At 42.8% G+C, this 18,321-nt stretch overlaps 1 protein-coding gene across 1 annotated transcript in view; it reads left to right on the top strand.

Annotated features, from left to right (window-relative positions):
• The window catches only part of LMAN1L (lectin, mannose binding 1 like), a 73,423-nt gene extending 70,341 nt beyond the window's left edge, over positions 1-3,082 (top strand). The window contains exon 13 of the mRNA XM_089663928.1: positions 2,887-3,082. Coding sequence (XP_089520054.1) covers positions 2,887-2,923 — 37 coding nt within the window. The 3' untranslated portion in view covers positions 2,924-3,082. The remainder of the gene's footprint in view (positions 1-2,886) is intronic.
• The last annotated feature ends 15,239 nt before the right edge of the window (positions 3,083-18,321 follow it).

Genomic DNA, 18,321 nt, shown 5'->3' with positions numbered 1-18,321 from the left:
TCACTGTTGAATGGAGTTTTGGTGAGATATCAAGGATCTAAACATTACCGATCACTCACTGTGTTCACTCAGAAAAGGAAGGGGCTGATAAATGACATATGAATAGATCAACTTGTGTACAGCCAGCCTACTCATACATGAATGGAAATTCGGCTGGTCCCTGCTGCACTGGACGAATTTCGATCCATGTATGGCCAGCTCTAAATGTTCTTGAATGGGTTTCTCTGCTATATACAGAATGGGAGAATGCAGTATGGTCTGTTTGAATCAAAGTCATGCCGAGCTGTACCTTGGTGAGATCATTTCTTACCCTAGAGAAGCATTTAAGTGTATCTATAGGTAAAATATTTTCTTTGTATTGGATAAAATGGGGAATGATTAGAACCCCTGTCAGATTTGAATACTATCCAGGGCTCTGCTCATTTTACTGGAGAGAAATTGGGAAAAAATCTACAACGGGGAATTAGACAATGAAAAATGCTGATGGGGGTTCTAACCTTTTCCCATCCAAAACTAAAAAAAAATTACCATAGATACAAATTTATACATAGAAAGTGTATTTCCATTTTTGCAGTCAAGTTTGAGAAATTCCCATTATATGTTTTTATGTATTTCCATTCACACAGCCTAAGAAAAAAAAAAGAATGTCTTACCTTTCAGGTGTTTCTCAAGAGGGGGCATCATGGCCAACTGCAGGTTTTTTTGAACAATGTTAGAGTGAGTCTGTTCCAAATCTGTCCTCACTAACATACTATGCAAGAAGCCCAGCCTCTACATCTTTAACCTTTTGTAGGGACAAACAGTGTTCAAATCTAGTTATAATTAATCTCTTCATGCCGGCACCTCCTGGCCCTTTAAGGGGTTTCAGGCGCTGGGAGGCGGGGCAGGGTTTTAGGGTCATGTGACCACTGTGATTCGCTGTCATGGCGGTCACATGATTGGCAAAGGTCTCGATCGCAAGGGGAGATTGGCACCTTTCCGTGAGAGACCGACATATGTGCTGGGAGCACTTAGGGTGTGCTCTCTCAGCACATATGTTTTCAAATGGTACGCAAATATGTGGCCGCTCAGTGTCAAGGCCCAGCCGCTGAGAGGCCGCATATTAGCGTACGGTCGGCATCAAGGGGTTCATATTGAATTTTTGCCTGCACAGTACAGACAGGGTTAATCATGGCAAACACAGCTGCCCAGTCCTCTAAAAACAAAGACAACTACTTAGAATTGTTCCTTGCTGGAAGGTTAGGAATAGAGCATCTAAAACAGATAAACTGCAAATTTTTTTTTTTCAGGTTATGCTATGTGAACAGGTACACATAATAATTATAAAGTACAGCGAGGAACAGAAGTATTTGAACACCCTGCGATTTTGCAAGTTCTCCCACTTAGAAATCATGGAGGGGTCTGAAATTCACATTGTAGGTGCATTCCCACTCTGAGAGACAGAATTAAAAAAACAAACTCAGGAAATCACATTGTATGATTTTTAAAGAATTTATTTGTCTTGCACTGCTGAACATAAGTATTTGAACACCTGAGAAAATCAGTGTTAATATTTGGTACAGAAGCCTTTGTTTGCAATTACAGAGGTCAAACGTTTCCTGTAGTTCTTGACCAGGTTTGCACACACTGCTACAGGGATTTTGGCCCACTCCTCCACACAGATCTCCTCTAGATCTGTCAGGTTTCGGTGCTGTCACTGAGCAACATGGAGTTTCAGTTCCCTCCAAAGATGTTCTATTGGATTTAGGTCTGGAGACTGGCTAGGCCACTCCAGAACCTTGATATGCTTCTTACGGAGCCACTCCTTGGTTATCCTGGCTGTGTGCTTCGGGTCGTTGTCATGTTGGAAGACCCAGCCACAACCCATCTTCAATGCTCTGACTGAGGAGGTTGTTGCTCAAAATCTCACAATAAATGGCCCCATTCATCCTCTCCTTAATACAGTGCGGTCGTCCTGTCCCCTTCGCAGAAAAGCACCCCCAAAGCATGATGTTACCACCCCCATGCTTCACAGTAGGGATGGTGTTCTTGGGATGCAACTCATCCTTCTTTTTCCTCCAAACATGACGAGTGAAGTTTAGACCACAAAGTTCTACTTTGGTCTCATCTGACCACATTACTTTCTCTCATGCCTCCTCTGGATCATCCAGATGGTCATTGGCAAACTTCAGACGGGCCTGGACATGTGATGACTTGAGCAGGGGAACCTTCCGTGCAATGCATGATTTGAAACCATGACGTTGTAGTGTTCTACCGACAGTGACCTTTGAAACTGTGGTCCCAGCTCTCTTCATGTCATTGACCAGCCTGGTGGAGGTCCACAATTTTGCCTCTGGTGTCTTTTGACAGCTCTTTGGTCTTGTCCATGGTAGTAGTTGGTGTCTGACTGACTGTGGGGTGGACAGGTGTCTTTAAAGAGCTCAGACAGGTGCTACTAAGTTAGATTAATGAGTGGAGTAGAGGTGGACTTTTTAAAGGCACAGTAACAGGTCTTTGAGAGCCAGAATTCTTGCTGTTTTTTAGGTGTTCAAATACTTATGTTCAGCAGTGCAAGACAAATAAATTCTTTAAAAATCATACAATGTGATTTCCTGAATTTTTTTTTAATTCTGTCTCTCAGAGTGGGAATGCACCTACAATGTGAATTTCAGACCCCTCCATGATTTCTAAGTAGGAGAACTTGCAAAATCACAGGGTGTTCAAATACTTCTGTTCCTCACTGTAGGTGCTATCCCAATTTGGCTGCAAAAGTGAAAATACACTTTAAACCCAGACACTGCAATATGAAACCTCAATAAGACAAAATAGTTACAAAATAAGGGAACCAGGGGGAACACGGTGTTCTTTTTTATTATGTTTTATTAATTGTATTTATTTTCTTATAAGAAGCCAAAAGAATTCAGGATCCAAGAAGTTCTACTGATGACTGGAGACTTTGATGTGTACTACATGGGAATATCCTGGAACCATTGGATTTTTATTTTGTAAATAGCATTCCAGAAACCTAAATGTCAACAGTCAATGAAATCATGTTATTAAGAACAACTTAAAATTGAAATAAAGTGTTATTAGGGTTATGATATTCTTTTATTTTGTTTGTTATTATTTCTTGCTGGACTGACAGGACCCTAGATGGGAAGTATTTCTAAGCATTTCATAGAAAGCAGTGGGCACATTGTTGTGGAATCCAAACAGCTGAACAGTAATCTTTATCTAATTATGACCATGGAATGTGTAGGGCCAAGTCTATGGAGAATCCAGCCAACATGCGCTATTAAGTGGATGTGGTTGTTAGGTCTGATCAACGTTTAAATAACATTCATCAATGTACCAGGTAATGACATTTGCGAAAATTTAAGTTTTAAAGCATAGCTCCATAATTACAAAAGGGTTAACTTGCCAGTTCAGTGTAGGGGAGCCATAATAATGGGTAAATACTTGCCTTCCTATGTTCCTCACTCCCTCCACGTAACTGGTCCCCCTGCAGCCTTTCTGTGGTGTTCCACCACAGTCGCAAATTTGGCCCCACCAAGTACAGGAGGGCAGTACCAGAGGGGGGATCAGGTCATTAACAATACCAGTTCCTGTACCCCCTAGACCAGAGTTTCTCAACTGGAGTTTTGCAGAACCCTAGGGTTCCACCAGAAGTCTTCATTGTACTTGATGACAATGAGGGACTGCCCATAGACTGGAGCTTCATTGAGAAGAGGACAGTACCAGAGGGGGGTAAGGTAAGTAACAATGCCGGGTTGCACAGATGCAGAGCCTCTCAGCTCTGACCAAAATTTGACCTTCTGGCTATTGTACCCAGGCTGCTACTCCGCCCCTAACAACTGAAGCTAGAGCTCCCCCTAGCTACCTAGGAGGGTGCTACACTTCCTACAGTTGGGTGATTGTTGGGATACAGTAGATAGTTTCTGTCCTCCTCTCAAGCCTTAAATGACAGGTAAGAGGGTACATTTGTATGATAAATTAGTTTATGAATGATTTCTATTATTATTATACAGGATTTAAATAGCGCCAACAGTTTGTGCAGCGCTTTACAATATAAGGGAGACAGTACAATTACAATACTTTCAGTACAGAAGGAATGTGAGGGCCCTGCTCATGGAGCTTACAATCTAAAGGAAGGGCGAGATGATACAAAAGGTGATAGCTGTGGGGGATGATCTGGTGGAGGTGATTCAAGTACAGTTCTTAGGTGGAGGTGGGGTAGGTTTCCCTGAAGAAGTGCGTTTTCAAAGATCGCCTAAAGGCAGACAGGGTGGGGGCTGACCGTACATGCTGTAGTAGGGAGTTCCAGAGGATGGGAGAGGCTCTGGAGAAGTCCTGGAGGCGAGCGTGGGAGGAGGTGATGAGGGAGCTAGAGAGGAAGATATCATGGGAGGAGCAGAGTGGGTGATTTGGGCAGTATCTGTGGATGAGGTTGGCGATGTAGCTAGAGGCAGTGTTGTGGATTGCTTTGCAAGAGGTGGTTAGTATTTTGAATTTTATACGTAGGGTTATTGGAAGCCAGTGAAGTGATTGGCAGGGAGGGGCAGCAGTCACTGATCGGTTGGTAAGGTGTATGAGTCTAGTGACAGCATTCATAATAGACTGAAGGGGAGATAGTCTGTGTAACGGTAGACCAGTGAGGAGGGAGTTGCAGTAACGGAGGCGAGATATAACCAAGGCGTGGATAAGTTGTTTTGTGATGTCATTAAGGGGTGCATCTGCCGCAAGGCAAACGAGGCATCTGCCTTGGGTGGCACTTTTCAGGGGGGCGGCATTGCCCCCCAGGCAGAAGGGACCAGTGCTGTCGCTGCAAAGGGTTGTGCTTGGCCAAGGGGGCGTGATTGTGTGTGCTCGTGTGTGCTAGATCAGGGCATGTTCGGGCGGGTTCGTGTGTGCTCGGCGGTGAGGATGGGTGAGGAGACAGAGAACCTGTCAGCCATGGAGCCGGCTGGAGAGGGGGCTGGGTGGCACATAGAGGACTGTGCATTTCTCTTCTGCTCTATGTGCTGCCGGTCACCTCCCCTATCCATCTCCTGCATGTGGTCAGCTACTGTATGCTCCCCCACGGCCACCCCCCCACTCCAGCACTGCAGGGGATCTGTCAGCATATGCAGTCCCCAGTGCTGACAGTCTCCCCCCCCCCCCCCTACACAGACAGGAGAGGAGAGAGAAAGCTGCCCCTCCTCCTCCCGCCCTCTCCTCCTGTGTGTGCCCTGTCCACACTTCCAGCTAGCCTTGTGTATTCTTTCCCCCTTCTCCCTCTCTCCCTCTCCCCCCTCCCTCTCTCTCTCCCCCCCTCTCCCCCCCTCTCCCCCTCTCTCTCTTCCCCCCTCTCTCTCCCCCTCTCTCCCCCCTTCTCCCCCTCTCTCCCCCATCTCTCGCCTTCTCTCTCTCTCTCTCTCCCCCTTCCTTTCCCTCTCCCCCCACCTCTCCCTCTCTCTCTTCCCCCTCTCTCTCCCCCTCACTCTCCTGTCTCTCCTCTCTCTCCCTCTCCCCCCTCTCTCTCCCTCTCCCCCCTCTCTCTCCCTCTCCTCTCCCCCTTCTCTCTCTTCCCCCATATCTCTCTCCCTCTCTCTTCCCCCTTTCTCCCTCCCCTCTCCCTCTCCCGCCTCTCTCTTCCCTCTCTCCTCTCTCTCTCTTCCTCCTCTCTCCCCCCTCTCTCGCTCTCTGATTGGTGTCAGTGGGAGGAATAGTGCCCCATCATTGGTGTCAGTGTGGAAGTAATAGTACCCCATCATTGGTATCAGTGGGAGGAAGTGCCCCATCATTAGTGCCAGTGTGGGAGGAATAGTGCCCCATCATTGGTGTCAGTGTGGGAGGAATAGTGCCCCATCACTGGTGTCAGTGTGGAAGTAATAGTACCCCATCACTGGTGTCAGTGGGAGGAATAGTGCCCCATTATTGATTTCAGTGGGAGGAAAAGCGCCCCATCGTTAGTGGGCAGAGCTCTAAAAGGAAGAGGTGGAGCCTAAATATGAAGGGTGGGGTTTACAGATGAAGGGGTGGATCTTAAACAGGAAGGGGTGGGAAAAATTTAGATGCGAGGGGTGCCCGATTTTAGTCTTGCCTAGGGCAGCACAAAACCAAAATATACCACTGGTGTCATTGGTCAGGAAGAGGCGGATTCTGGAAATATTCCGAAGGTTGAGGAGGCAGGAATTAGCCAGTGAGTGGATGTGGGGCCCAAAGGAGAGGTCAGAGTGTAGGATTATGCCTAGCACCCTGGCATGAGGGGAAGGATCAATGGTTGTGCTGTTGATCTTAATGGTAAAGTCGTGAGTGTGGAATCGGGGAGGAGGAAATATTACAAGCTCAGTTTTTGAAAGATTGAGTTTGAGGTAGTGATGTGACATCCATGCTGATATGTCGCTTAGTAGATTTGTGCTACGTGAGGAGATTGAAGGGGTGAGCTGGGGAGTGGAGAGATAGATCTGGGTGTCATCAGCATAGAGGTGGTATTGGAAGCCATGGGAGGTTATCAGTTGGCCCAGGGAGGAGGTATAGAGAGAGAAAAGGAGGGGCCAAGAACAGAACCTTGGGGTACCCCAACAGAAAGGGGAAGAGGAGCGGAGGAGGAGTTGTATGTGACACTGAAACTGCGCTGAGAAAGGTAAGAGGAGAACCAGGAGAGAGCAGAGTCACAGAGGCCGATGGAGTGGAGTTTATTGAGGAGGAGCAGGTGGTCGACTGTGTCAAAGGCAGCAGAAAGGTCAAGGAGTATGAGTGTGGAGCAATGGCCGTTGGTTTTAGCAGTTGGTAGGTCATTAGTGAGTTTTAGTAGGGCAGTTTCTGTGGAATGTTGTGGGCAGAAGCCAGACTGTCGGGGATCAAGAAGGTTGTTGTCTGTGAGCAGTTCATATGGTTGTGAACAAGGCGCTCGAGAAGCTTGGAGGCAAACAGGAGCAGGGAGATGGGTCTTACGTTATTCAAACAGGTGGGGTTTAGCGAGGGTTTTTTGAGAATGGGGGTAACCAGTGCATGTTTCAGTGGGGAGGTAAAGGTGCCCATGGAGAGTGAGAGGTTGAAGATGTGGGTTAGAGAGTTTAGGATAGAGCAGGAAGGAGACTGCAACAGTCGTGAGGGGACAGGATCCAGGGGACAGGTGGTGAAGTGGGCCTTGGAAAGGAAATCGGTAACTTCCTTGGTGGTAACAGGGTCGAAGGAGGAGAGTGTTGAGTTTGGTGTTGGGCCTGGTATGTTGGTTAGAGGGGGAAGCTTGATACTGGAGATCTCATCACGAATTGTGTTGATCTTCTTGAAGTGACTGGCAATCTCTTGTGCAGTAAGTTGGTGGGTGGAGGAGTAAGGAATTAAGGGTAGAGAAGAGTTGATGAAGATTGGATGAGAGGGTCTTGATGAGAGTATTATAGTAGGTTTGCTTAGTAGCGTGGAGGCTGGAGTTGTATTTAAGAAGGGCGGATTTGTAGAGGGTAAAGTCCTATGAATGTTCTCCCCCATCACAGCATAATGTTTATCTATAGTCTGTTCAGTAAATTGTTCTTTTTCCTCTCAGTAAAATGTTGAGACCAACATCTAGAGTTTAGAAACATTTACACAGTGCAATTCCTACTGAGTGGAAAATGCAATTTGCAAATATTGTCATAAAAAATATTATTTTCCAAATGCTACAATGATGACTGCTCTGTATATCATCATTGTGTTGAGTAGGGAGCCATCTATTGGGCATTCACTGCAATTGCACCCTTATCAATAAAGTACAGGAAGTGTCTCATGTTTGTCAAGAATAAAGTTTTTACATGTGGGCGGCACAGTGGCTTAGTGGTTAGCACGTCTGCCTTGTAGTAAATGGGTTCATGGGTTCGATTCCTGACCATGGCGCCTCCTGCATGGAGTTTGCATGTTCTCCCTTTACTTGCATGGGTTTCCTCCGGGTGCTCTGGTTTCCTCCCACACTCCAAAGACATGCTGGTAGGTTAATTGGATCCTGTCTAAATTGGCCCTAATATGTGTATGTGAGAATATGAGTTAGGGACCATAGATTGTACACCCCTTGAGGGTTAGGAACTGATGTGAATGTTCAATATATATATATGTAAAGTGCTGCGTAAATTGACAGCGCTATATCAGTACCATAAATAAATACATAAACCACTGCAGCCTTTTTAGCTTCTTACAGAACACCAGTGAAGGTTTCCTCCATTCTCCCTTTGATACATATGTGCCTGTAAGTTCTTTCATTGTATTAGCTAGATCACATTTCAATGTATTCAATATGATTTGTAGGTAGCTGCTTGTAAGAAATGTGTTCAATGTATGTATTTGTGAGAGATATGTGTACAAGCATATTGTAAATTCCATTTCTGTGATTGCATTGCAGTTTTACAGAACTATTCACAGAATAGTGACTACTATTCAGTTTTGGAATGAAACACAACGCTGCTTTTGTCAGTTTTATTAGCTAGCTGTCGACTAAACATTAGTAGGACAGCACAATAACAAAACATATCCTTGCATGCTAAAGGTGCCCTACAGACATTAAAAAATACTTTATGGAATTAAATTATGAGAACCAGAAGGAAAGTGCAAGTAGCTTTTCCCTCCAGAGTTCTCATTACAGAAACCCTTTCTGCTGCTTCTAGATCCTCACAAATTTTAAAAAGCAAGTTTAATTTATTTACTGAATAAGCTGTAATTTTATTTCAAGCACAATACTTTTATATACACCGCATTTTATGTTCCCACTGTAACAAAATGACTGAATTTGTAAAACTACTCCACACTGAATTTTTCTCAAGGTTTCCAAAAATTTCCATTTTTTTCTGGAAAAAAAAAAACAGGGAAAAAAACATTTATTTTCCAATAACATAATATTTTCCAGAAATTTGACATCTCTATTTGTGACATGACTACATTACAATGAGCAGCTCCTATGGAGGCTGCAGAGCCCAACTTTTATATTAAGAGCAGATGGACAGAAAAGTTTTTTCTTTCTATGTATATGTATATTTTAGTTCAGTATGAGATTAACACACACACATCACAAGTTTGTTTTTTTTTCTACATTAAATGGCCTCTAAGATGTGGGAGAGTATTCAGGGGTCTTTAATTACCTGCAATGTAGTAATGCTTGATAACACAGCAGTAACAGATGTCAATTTCTGTAGAGCTACCCTCTTGCGAGCCGCTGGTTTTGGGTCCCCCTTTACTTCCTGCACAGCAAGTAACACACATTTTCCAGACACAAGAAACAGTCCATGGGCTTGTTTTTTTTATTATTTATTAAGGAATAGGGTAAAGGGGTTATGGGATGCCCAACTTGATTGAAGAATAACAATTAAGGACAATTTCATTCTCTTAACTATTACAAAAATGGCAGATATTTAACTGTGTTCCAGGGGAACCATAACAGTCTTTAGCAAAGTAACAGCATTCAGGAGTTCTGAGTCCCCTGAGTGAACCAAATACCAGCCCACCTGACTACAGTATCTGTTCCAAGGTCCAGGGATTGCGTAAGCTATGAACTGTCCCCTGGAGACTTGCCAAGAACTTGCATCCAGTAGACTTCTCCCTTATAGGCCCTGGGGGTGTAGAAGTACTCACACTGTCCTTGTCCTGCAGTTGTGGCTAGAATTGCTTTCAGGCCTGCTGGGCTGGATCCTCTCCAAGCTTTGCAAGGCTGACCTTCCCTGGTGGACTGCAGGGCATTAGATATCCCTCCTTTAGCTTTCCTCTTTCCTCCAACCTCTAATGTGGAGGCAGAACCCCCCCCCTTCTCTGGGACTCCCTCCCAGGCTACACAGCAGCAACCGTCTACCACCCAACTCCCGTGCTGCCCAGGCTCTGTCATAGTTATTGGCTGGTCTGCCACACTACCAGGCCTCCTGCCTGGGATTGGTCACACTCCCATCAATATGCATATTAGCTCCTCCTCACCTCTGCCTACTGACTTCTAGAAGCTTCTCCAAGCTTCTAGAGCAGGGGGAGGCACCAGAGGACTGACCTCTAGAGCCCTCCAACCTAATCTGAAGTAACCCTCTGTCTAACCCAGGCTTCTAGCAAGCCTCTAACTACGCTCAACAACTTTGAACATTAGAGGGCGCTACATTAGGACAGTTAGGTCCATATATATTTGGACACAGGCACAATTTTCATACTTTTGGCAATGTATGCCACCAGAATTAAAAGGAAACAATCCAAAATGAATTTGAAGTGCAGACTTTTAATTCAAGGGGTTGAACATAAATATCAAGTACAAATTTTAGAAAATGGAGCCATTTTCATAGACAGTCCCTCCATTTTCAGGGACAGGGTAATTCAGTTTGTTGCAAGCTGGCTTGTATATGATCTGGGAATTTTTGATTGTTGGTTTTTGACATGCATCGCCCTTCCATGTGCTCCATGCTGCATAGGCCAGTTTTAAATCTATGCCGTACAAGGGTGCATATCCCTACGCACCATCTGGCCAATTGATTTATCTAAAATCTAACCTTTATTCAGATATATATAAAAGTGTATGCTAAGCTGTAATTAATGCCATTTATGCTGTCACTTCATCCAAAACGGTATGGTATTTGATCTGGTCTGGTGTTATTAACCATTTGGATGTAAGGTAAACAATTGTAATGGTATCTAGTCATATTGCTGAGTGTAGGGTTCCCTGAGGAAGTCACGTGTCTATCGTGATGCAACGCGTCAGTACGCGAGGAGGATTCTGGGAGAGCGGTGACATCATTCCGGCGTGGCGGCCATATTATGAAACCCCTATATACAATACCCATGCAGGACATGCATAGCATGTGGTATAGAAGCCTGTAAACTGGAGAAATAAATGTGAGTGGGCATTTTTAATATTTATGTAGTATATGGAATAAAAAGCAGTTTTACACTATGTGAGTTTCCATTTATATATGAACCGAGGAGGAGGCTGCTGAGAGAATATATGAGTCTGGGAAGGATCCGGTGATTCATCAGAGTGGTGTGTTTTTTCTTAAGGCAAGCTGACCTTGTGGGGTCTATGCAAGAAGGTGAGGGGCCACTGTAGCCACTGTTTGGATTTACACAGTGTGGACACTGGGATCACATGCATGAAGATTGAGAGTTGTTTTATTTGTTTGGACACTTAATTTCATATGAATTCAATTTGATTATTTGCAGTGATGTTATTATTTATTGTTATCACTTAGAACACTTTAATATCCCCGGAAGGGAATACACATGTTGCACTTTAATATTTATTTATACTTTTTTAGTATATATTTATAATATTGAATATTTTGGGTTTATTATTGGATTGTATATTGCACAGTTAGATAATTTGCACATATTTTTAGCACTTTCATATGTCCGTCATTATAGATGGGATTGTAGGTTTAGCGCTGCACTTTATATTATTTATAATCAAAGCTGAGAGCTCTCAGAACTAAGGGACAGTCATAGAGGATAGATAGGGATAGAGAGAGTGACCACAAGGTTTTATTAAATGCACAGCATGCTGAACGGGTCTTTCTCCCCAGTCAGTCCTATACACAGTTGGCAAAAATATATAATGATTGGATCCCTGAATCTCCAGATCTTATGGCATATCATGGATAGAAGATGAGTCTAAATAGTCCCAGTATGCTTTATACTAGAGGTTAGATCAAGTATGGATCCTGTTTGTAGTCAGTGATGAATATATAAGATGAGCCACAAGCATCCAAGCCAGAGAAGTAATATCTAAGCGTGGTCCAGAGGAGGAAAAGTGTACTATTAGAAGGATATTCTAAGGCTGTATATTGGCCCAAAGTCACCTTACGTGAGCGTCAAACTCCCTCGCACTTGTAACCGCTACTATGTTGCATACATATATTCTCTGCGAATGCGTTTTGGGGATCCGGTCCCCTTCCTCAGAGCTATGGCTATAGATCTGAGGAAGGGGACCGGATCCCCAAAATGCATTAGCGGCTTATCTTGTCTCCAGGTGGAGAGTGGACTTTTCTATGTGGCTTTATGCATCTTCATGCTTTTAAGCTGGCAGTGATTGTGAGTATATCTTACACTTGTTCTGTGTAATAAAATGTTATGGGTAATGCACTAGGCGGTTTTGCCCTCTCTGTTGTTTATGAGCAATGGTATATAAAAAGTATATCATGTTTTAAAATGTTTGATCACAGGATTTACTGGTCTTTTATAAAGGGTTTAGCAAGTTTCACTTTCCCACAAAAGAATATTTTAGGATTATTCAGTAAACTATAAACTGATCAAGCCTGAAATGTAGAACCGAAAATTTTAGCAAAGAAATAAATACAAGGCACACAAGCTACCTACTAAATGCTTTTTGTTTTCACACTGGACAGTTTTGTCCACTCCATCCATGAGGCCCCTTTCACCTGGGCTGGATTTGTGTTTCTCAGCAGGGCATTTGTCCACTGATCCCCTGCTGAGCTGAGTGAAGCGGGCGGATGACAGGTCTGTATCTGCTCAGTTTATGCAGAGAGGACACGGACAGAGCCTGCTCTGTTCTATGGGCAGTTGGATGTAAACGGATTGGCTGTCTGTTTATACCCGACTGACATCCAATCTGGCCAAATGAAGGGGAGCAGATCCCCTTTTGCTTATTTAAATCCTTCCTACATCAACACTGCAATATAGAGAAAACACTACATGCAAAGAGATGTTGATCTGAGAGAGGTAAGCCGCACTGCACAAAATATCTGGCAAGATACTGCAGTCCTATACAGTGTGAAATTTCTGCTTGGGCTGGCTCCAGTAGAAATTTATATTAAACTAAATTTTTGATAAAATTGAATTTCATATACATATTTTTATCATAGCATTTCCTTGGCTGCATACACATTCACTGACAATTTTGTTTCTTGCATGCAGATGCTTTTTTGCATCCTTAAAAGACAAAGAAATATTTGAACTTTCTGAGTGTCCATGAAGAACTGAAATCCATGCAAAAATGTGTTAGAAACAAAATCAAAGGGTTTGCTTTTCAAATATTAAAATTAAAGTGTAGATAAACCCAAAACCACATTGTTCCACATGCACCCTGTACCCTTTACAGATATATTTCTTTTATTTCTGCTGTTGCTATTGAAAAAAAACCCTTCTTTTCCTCTCTGACACTTGCTTTCTTTGGAGATAAGACTAACTAATTGGGATTTATTTAATAAAGCTGAAGAGTGCAAAATTAGGTGCACTTCTGCAAAGAAAACCAATCAGTTTCCAGGTTTTATTGCCAAATCTTAACTGAACAAGCTGAGGTTAGAAGCTGGTTGGCTACCATGCACAGGTGCACCAGATTTTGAGTGAACCAGTTTTAGTAAATCTACCCCATTGCCTTTGAATGTAGTGGTGGCATTGTCACCGCACTGTGCATGCCATAGCAGTTGTGTAGGCATGTGTATCAGCATGGAGGAGCTGCATGCTGTGAATTTTATATAATTTCCATTTTTTAAGTGTTAGCATGATGGTATTGCTCTCTGTTAGCATCCCTCCTGCCCTAAGTCCAAATTACATCACCAGGCCCCACACTGGAAGCATAACATCTTTTCAGTTGCCAGTGACACCTGTCCTGGCACTGACTCCTGAGACATTTTGAGAGATACAGCGTTGAGTGTGGATTCCCACCACTAGTGCTCTTACACATGCTACATAATACACTTTATTTTCTTAAGCCCAAAGCATGGAGGGATGCTGCTGTATACTTCATGAGGCCTCACACACCATGGTCTAGGCCAGGTCCCTAGGAATGGTTCAGTTCCACAGTAGATCCTAATATAGGGACCCTGCCACTCAAAAGAACAAACCATACAGCCTTCAGTCTACCCTTCCTACAGAATCTTTGTCTCGCGGCCACCACTGCATCTTCTCCCAAGCTGGCTGCTCCCCCTTCCTTTTACTACTTACTCTCCATCAGTCAGAAGATTATCACAAAGCTTTACACTTCATTACCCTTCCCTATTCACTGTAGCTGTGCATTTGCATTGCCTTTGTAACTAACACAGACCAGACGATTCACTTAACCAGTAGCCTCTTTTACTGAGGAATTTAGTTGTTCATGCAGCTTTAAACGTTTTCAGTAAAATCCACAGAACGGTGCACATTCAGGAAAACATATCATTTTTCAGTTTCTTTTGTTAAGTGCAGTGCTTGGGCTAATACATTATAAGTCCATAGTCCCATATCTGGGTCCAACTCTAGGCTAGCCCCAAACATGGTATCACGATAACTTCTTACATATATGGTCCCACTCCCAACTTCCCACCGGCTAAAGGAGCACAAGAACCCACCTCTTCCTGCATTCATTACTTCTGGAAAGTAAGTGACACATGCAGAGGGAAGGCACACCACTAAACCCTGAATCACCAACCATTAACCCTTTGGTACAAAATACAAATACCATTTAGGTACCTACCTATACCTGGTGTGCCTGTAAGACTGTTCAGTTCATAGGAGGAGGAGAATGGAGCTGAAGCATGGAGATATGTGGGCCTTGTCACTAGAAGTGACATGCTGATGACTGCATATTGTCCCAGTCAGCACAGTAGTAGTCACTTGGCTGGTACAAAACGTAACAAAAACTGTATTTTTAATATTGTACTTTGGAAAAGTATGTTTAACGGTTTCATGTGCATTGCCTTATCTGCACCTGTTAAAGTTGAAAAGCCTTCGGTTTGCATCTGCTTAATTTAGCTGAGCTTTCCATAGCCACTTTTTTTGTTATGACAGCTCCTGGGAAAGGTTCAAAACTGCAAAGAGTTACCATAGAGAAACATTCACCCTCTTCCGAGTGTGTAGTAACATTAGACTGTTTCCTTGTGTTTGTCATTAAACTGGTATTAAACCTTAAAACAACATACGATATTTGGATCACATTACTCATTTTATCTAAATATCGCACATGATATTGAAAATCTCAATTCTATATCAGTTTATGGGATATTTACCACAAAAATAAGAAATGTATAGTAAATACCGCAGATACTGATCTAAAAGTCAATTCACTAAAATATATAAATTAATTATTAAAGTCATGCTATTTAACAGATGTATACGTTTGCTCGCCAGGGCCCTAACTACCAGTGATTCATCCCTGAATTTAAACATAGCAGCCTGATTATTTGAAAAAATGTGTGGAGGTTCCCCCACTCAGGTCTGCTATGAATTTTATTGGGGATCCAATGCTAAAAAAAACAAAAATGGTGTGGAGTTCCTGCCCCAAAATCCATACCAGACCTTAGTCCAAATATGCAACCTGGAAGGCTAGGAAAGGGGGGGGGGGGCGAGCATGCATGCCCTCCCCCCCTCCCTAGAACCATGCCAGGCCACAGACCCACAACATGGAGGGGTACAAAGCACTTTGCACCCATGTTTATGAGGACAAGGGCACAACCTTTGACCATTGGTTGTGGGGGTCTGAGGGTGGGACAATATGGGAGCCCCCAGATATCAGCCCCCACCATGTGATTGATGCGATCCATACTCATTTACAAAAATAAAAAACAAGTAAAAATAAAAACAGACAATATTTGACAAGTCATTTACTAAACAAAATACAAAAAAAGTCCCTTGATGTACATCCATTGTCAGTCATGTTGTCCAGAGAAGTAGATCCATGTCAATCACAATGAACGATGGCCACTTACCGGCCCGAAAGAAAAAGCCCACTCCTGTCACTTCCCTTGCACTGAATGACATCTCCTGATCCCTGCTGCTAAAGTAAACATGGGGCGAGGTCACCTGGGTTGTGGCATTGATATTATATGGACATGTCCATGTATGATCAATGACTGAGCCCCCAAGACAGGATATGTGTTACTGGCTGGATCACAAGGTGAAATAAAAGGGAAAAAAAGACAACTAATGCAGTCATCACGTCTAAGGATTGGTAAGCTGCAACATATTACATTTTTGTTTTGGGGTTTAATACTGCTTTAAGTCAATGTTCTTCCATTGGCAGAGAAACCATTGCATTCTGCATTCCTCTGTAAATGTTTAATTTTTTTCATTGTAATGCAGTGGATATACACTTAATGGCCACTTTATTAGGTACACATTGCTAGTACTGGGTTGGACCCCTTTTGCATTCAGAACTGCCTTCATTCTTTGTGGCATAGATTTAACAAGGTATTGGAAACATTCCTCTGAGATTTTGGTCCATATTGGCATGATAGTATCATGTAGTTGCTGCAGATTTGTCGCTGCACATCCATGAACCGTTCATACAAGGCAGGATGGATCCATGCTTTCATGTTGTTTACTCCAAATTCTGACCCTGCCATCTGAATGTTGCAGCTGAAATCAAGACTCTTCAGACCAGGCAACATTTTTCCAATCTTCTATTGTTCAATTTTGGTGAGCCTGTGCAAATTGTAGCCTCCATTTCCTGTTCTTAGTTGACAGGAGTGGCACCCAGTGTGGTCTTCTGCTGCTGTAGCTCTTCTGCTTCAAGTTTCGATGTGTTGTGTGTTCAGAAATGGTATTCTGCAAACCTTGGTTGTAACGAGTGGTTATTTGAGTTACTTTTGCCTGTCTATCATCTCAAACCAATCTTCCCATTTTCGTCTGACCTCTGAAATCAAGAAGGCGTTTTTTTCCACAAAACTGCTACTCGTTTGATATTTTTTCTTTTTCGGACCATTCTCTGTAAACACTAGAGATTGTTATGCATTAAAATCCCAGTAGATCGGCAGTTTTTGAAATGCTTAGACCAGCCTGTCTGGCACCAACAACCATGCCACGTTCAAAGTCACCTAAATTCCCTTTCTTCTCCATTCTGATGCTCGGTTTAAACTTCAGCAAGTCATCTTCACCACAACTAGATGTCTAAATGCATTGAGTTGCTGCCATGTGATTGGCTGATTAGCAATTTGTGTTACCAAACAATTGAACATGTGTACCTAATAAAGCGGCTGGTGAGTGTATAGTACAGCAGTGATTTATACACATATCTTCTCAACTGTCTGATATTCATCACACTGAGTAAAAATATTCTCTCTATGGAAATATTCTAGCATTGGTGACAGCTGCAAATTACTGAATTGGTAATCAGCCCAATGATCAGGCAGAGAGTAACTGTAACTTGCAGTTTACTATACAGGTGCAAATTTATAATGAATACAAAACAGACATATGGGAAACGATTTTGAGGGCACTGTTCAAAGCTGGCAAGTTAATCCTTATCTGTTGGAAATCTCCAAACCCACCCACTCTTTGGAGACCACTGATTTAAAGCATACAGGATGCGTCCACCACTGTCATCTTGGGTTAACAAACAGAAAAGAGAAATGTTTAATTACATGCTGGATTTTCAGGGGGTTTGTAGGGGTATCATATATGGTAAGTTAACGGCAATCAAAACCTTTACATATTTGGATGGCACTGTGAGTAGGTAGGTTGTACATAAAGACTGCAAACGTGCTGCTCTGAAGTGAACAGCATGATAACAGGTGGAACGTAGACCTGATGGCAGAACACAAGTAACATGAGTTTTGGAAATACTAGCTTTCAGGCAATGTACTCCATGAGTATTCTTTATCCTATGTTCTTTTTGTAATCTCTAATAATTTAATGAACCGTACAGCAAAACTAAATAACAGAACATGAATATTCTCCTTTTTATACCTTACGATAACATGGAGAGACATGGCATTAGAGGAGATGCTAATAAGACATTTAGATATACAGTACATTTGTAAAGCAAATACAATAGCCTTGGGTTACAGTACATAATGTACAAGATTTTTATACACAGCTTGTGGTGTTTGCTTGACATTTGAGGTATATGATCATAAAATTATTTGTAATATAATAGATCATGATTATAAAACACACTTGATGTAAATTGTATATAATATGAAGTTGATGACTATCAGATTCAAGGGAAATATACACTACTCGAAAAAAATTAAAGGAACACTTTGAAAACACATCAGATCTCAATGGGGAAAAATATCATGCTGAATATCTATACTGATATGGACTGGGCAATGTGTTAGGAATGTAAGGATGCCCCATCGTTTGATGGAAATTAAAATTATCAACCTACAGAGGACTGAATTCAAAGATACCCCAAAAATCAAAGTGAAAAAAGAATGGAGCATGCTAGTCCATTTTGCTGAAATTTCATTCCTGCAACTCAAAATGGTACTCAGTAGTTTGTATGGCACCCACTTGCTTGTATACATGCCTGACGTCGAGGCATGCTCCTAATGAGAAGACGGATGGTGTCCTGGGGTATTTCCTCCCAGATCTGGACCAGGGCATCACTGAGCTCCTGGACAGTCTGAGGTGCAACCTGGTGGCGTCTCATGGACCGAAACATGATATCCCAGAGGTGTTCTAATGGATTTAGGTCAGGCAAGCGTGGGGACCATTCAA

This window comes from Staurois parvus, unplaced genomic scaffold, assembly GCF_062004578.1.
Source record: "Staurois parvus isolate SC_StPar_1 unplaced genomic scaffold, SC_StPar_1.0 ptg001805l, whole genome shotgun sequence".
In the NCBI taxonomy this organism is placed as follows: domain Eukaryota; kingdom Metazoa; phylum Chordata; class Amphibia; order Anura; family Ranidae; genus Staurois; species Staurois parvus.
Note: the sequence above shows the minus strand (reverse complement) of the source record. Positions and strands in the feature narration are given on the sequence as shown.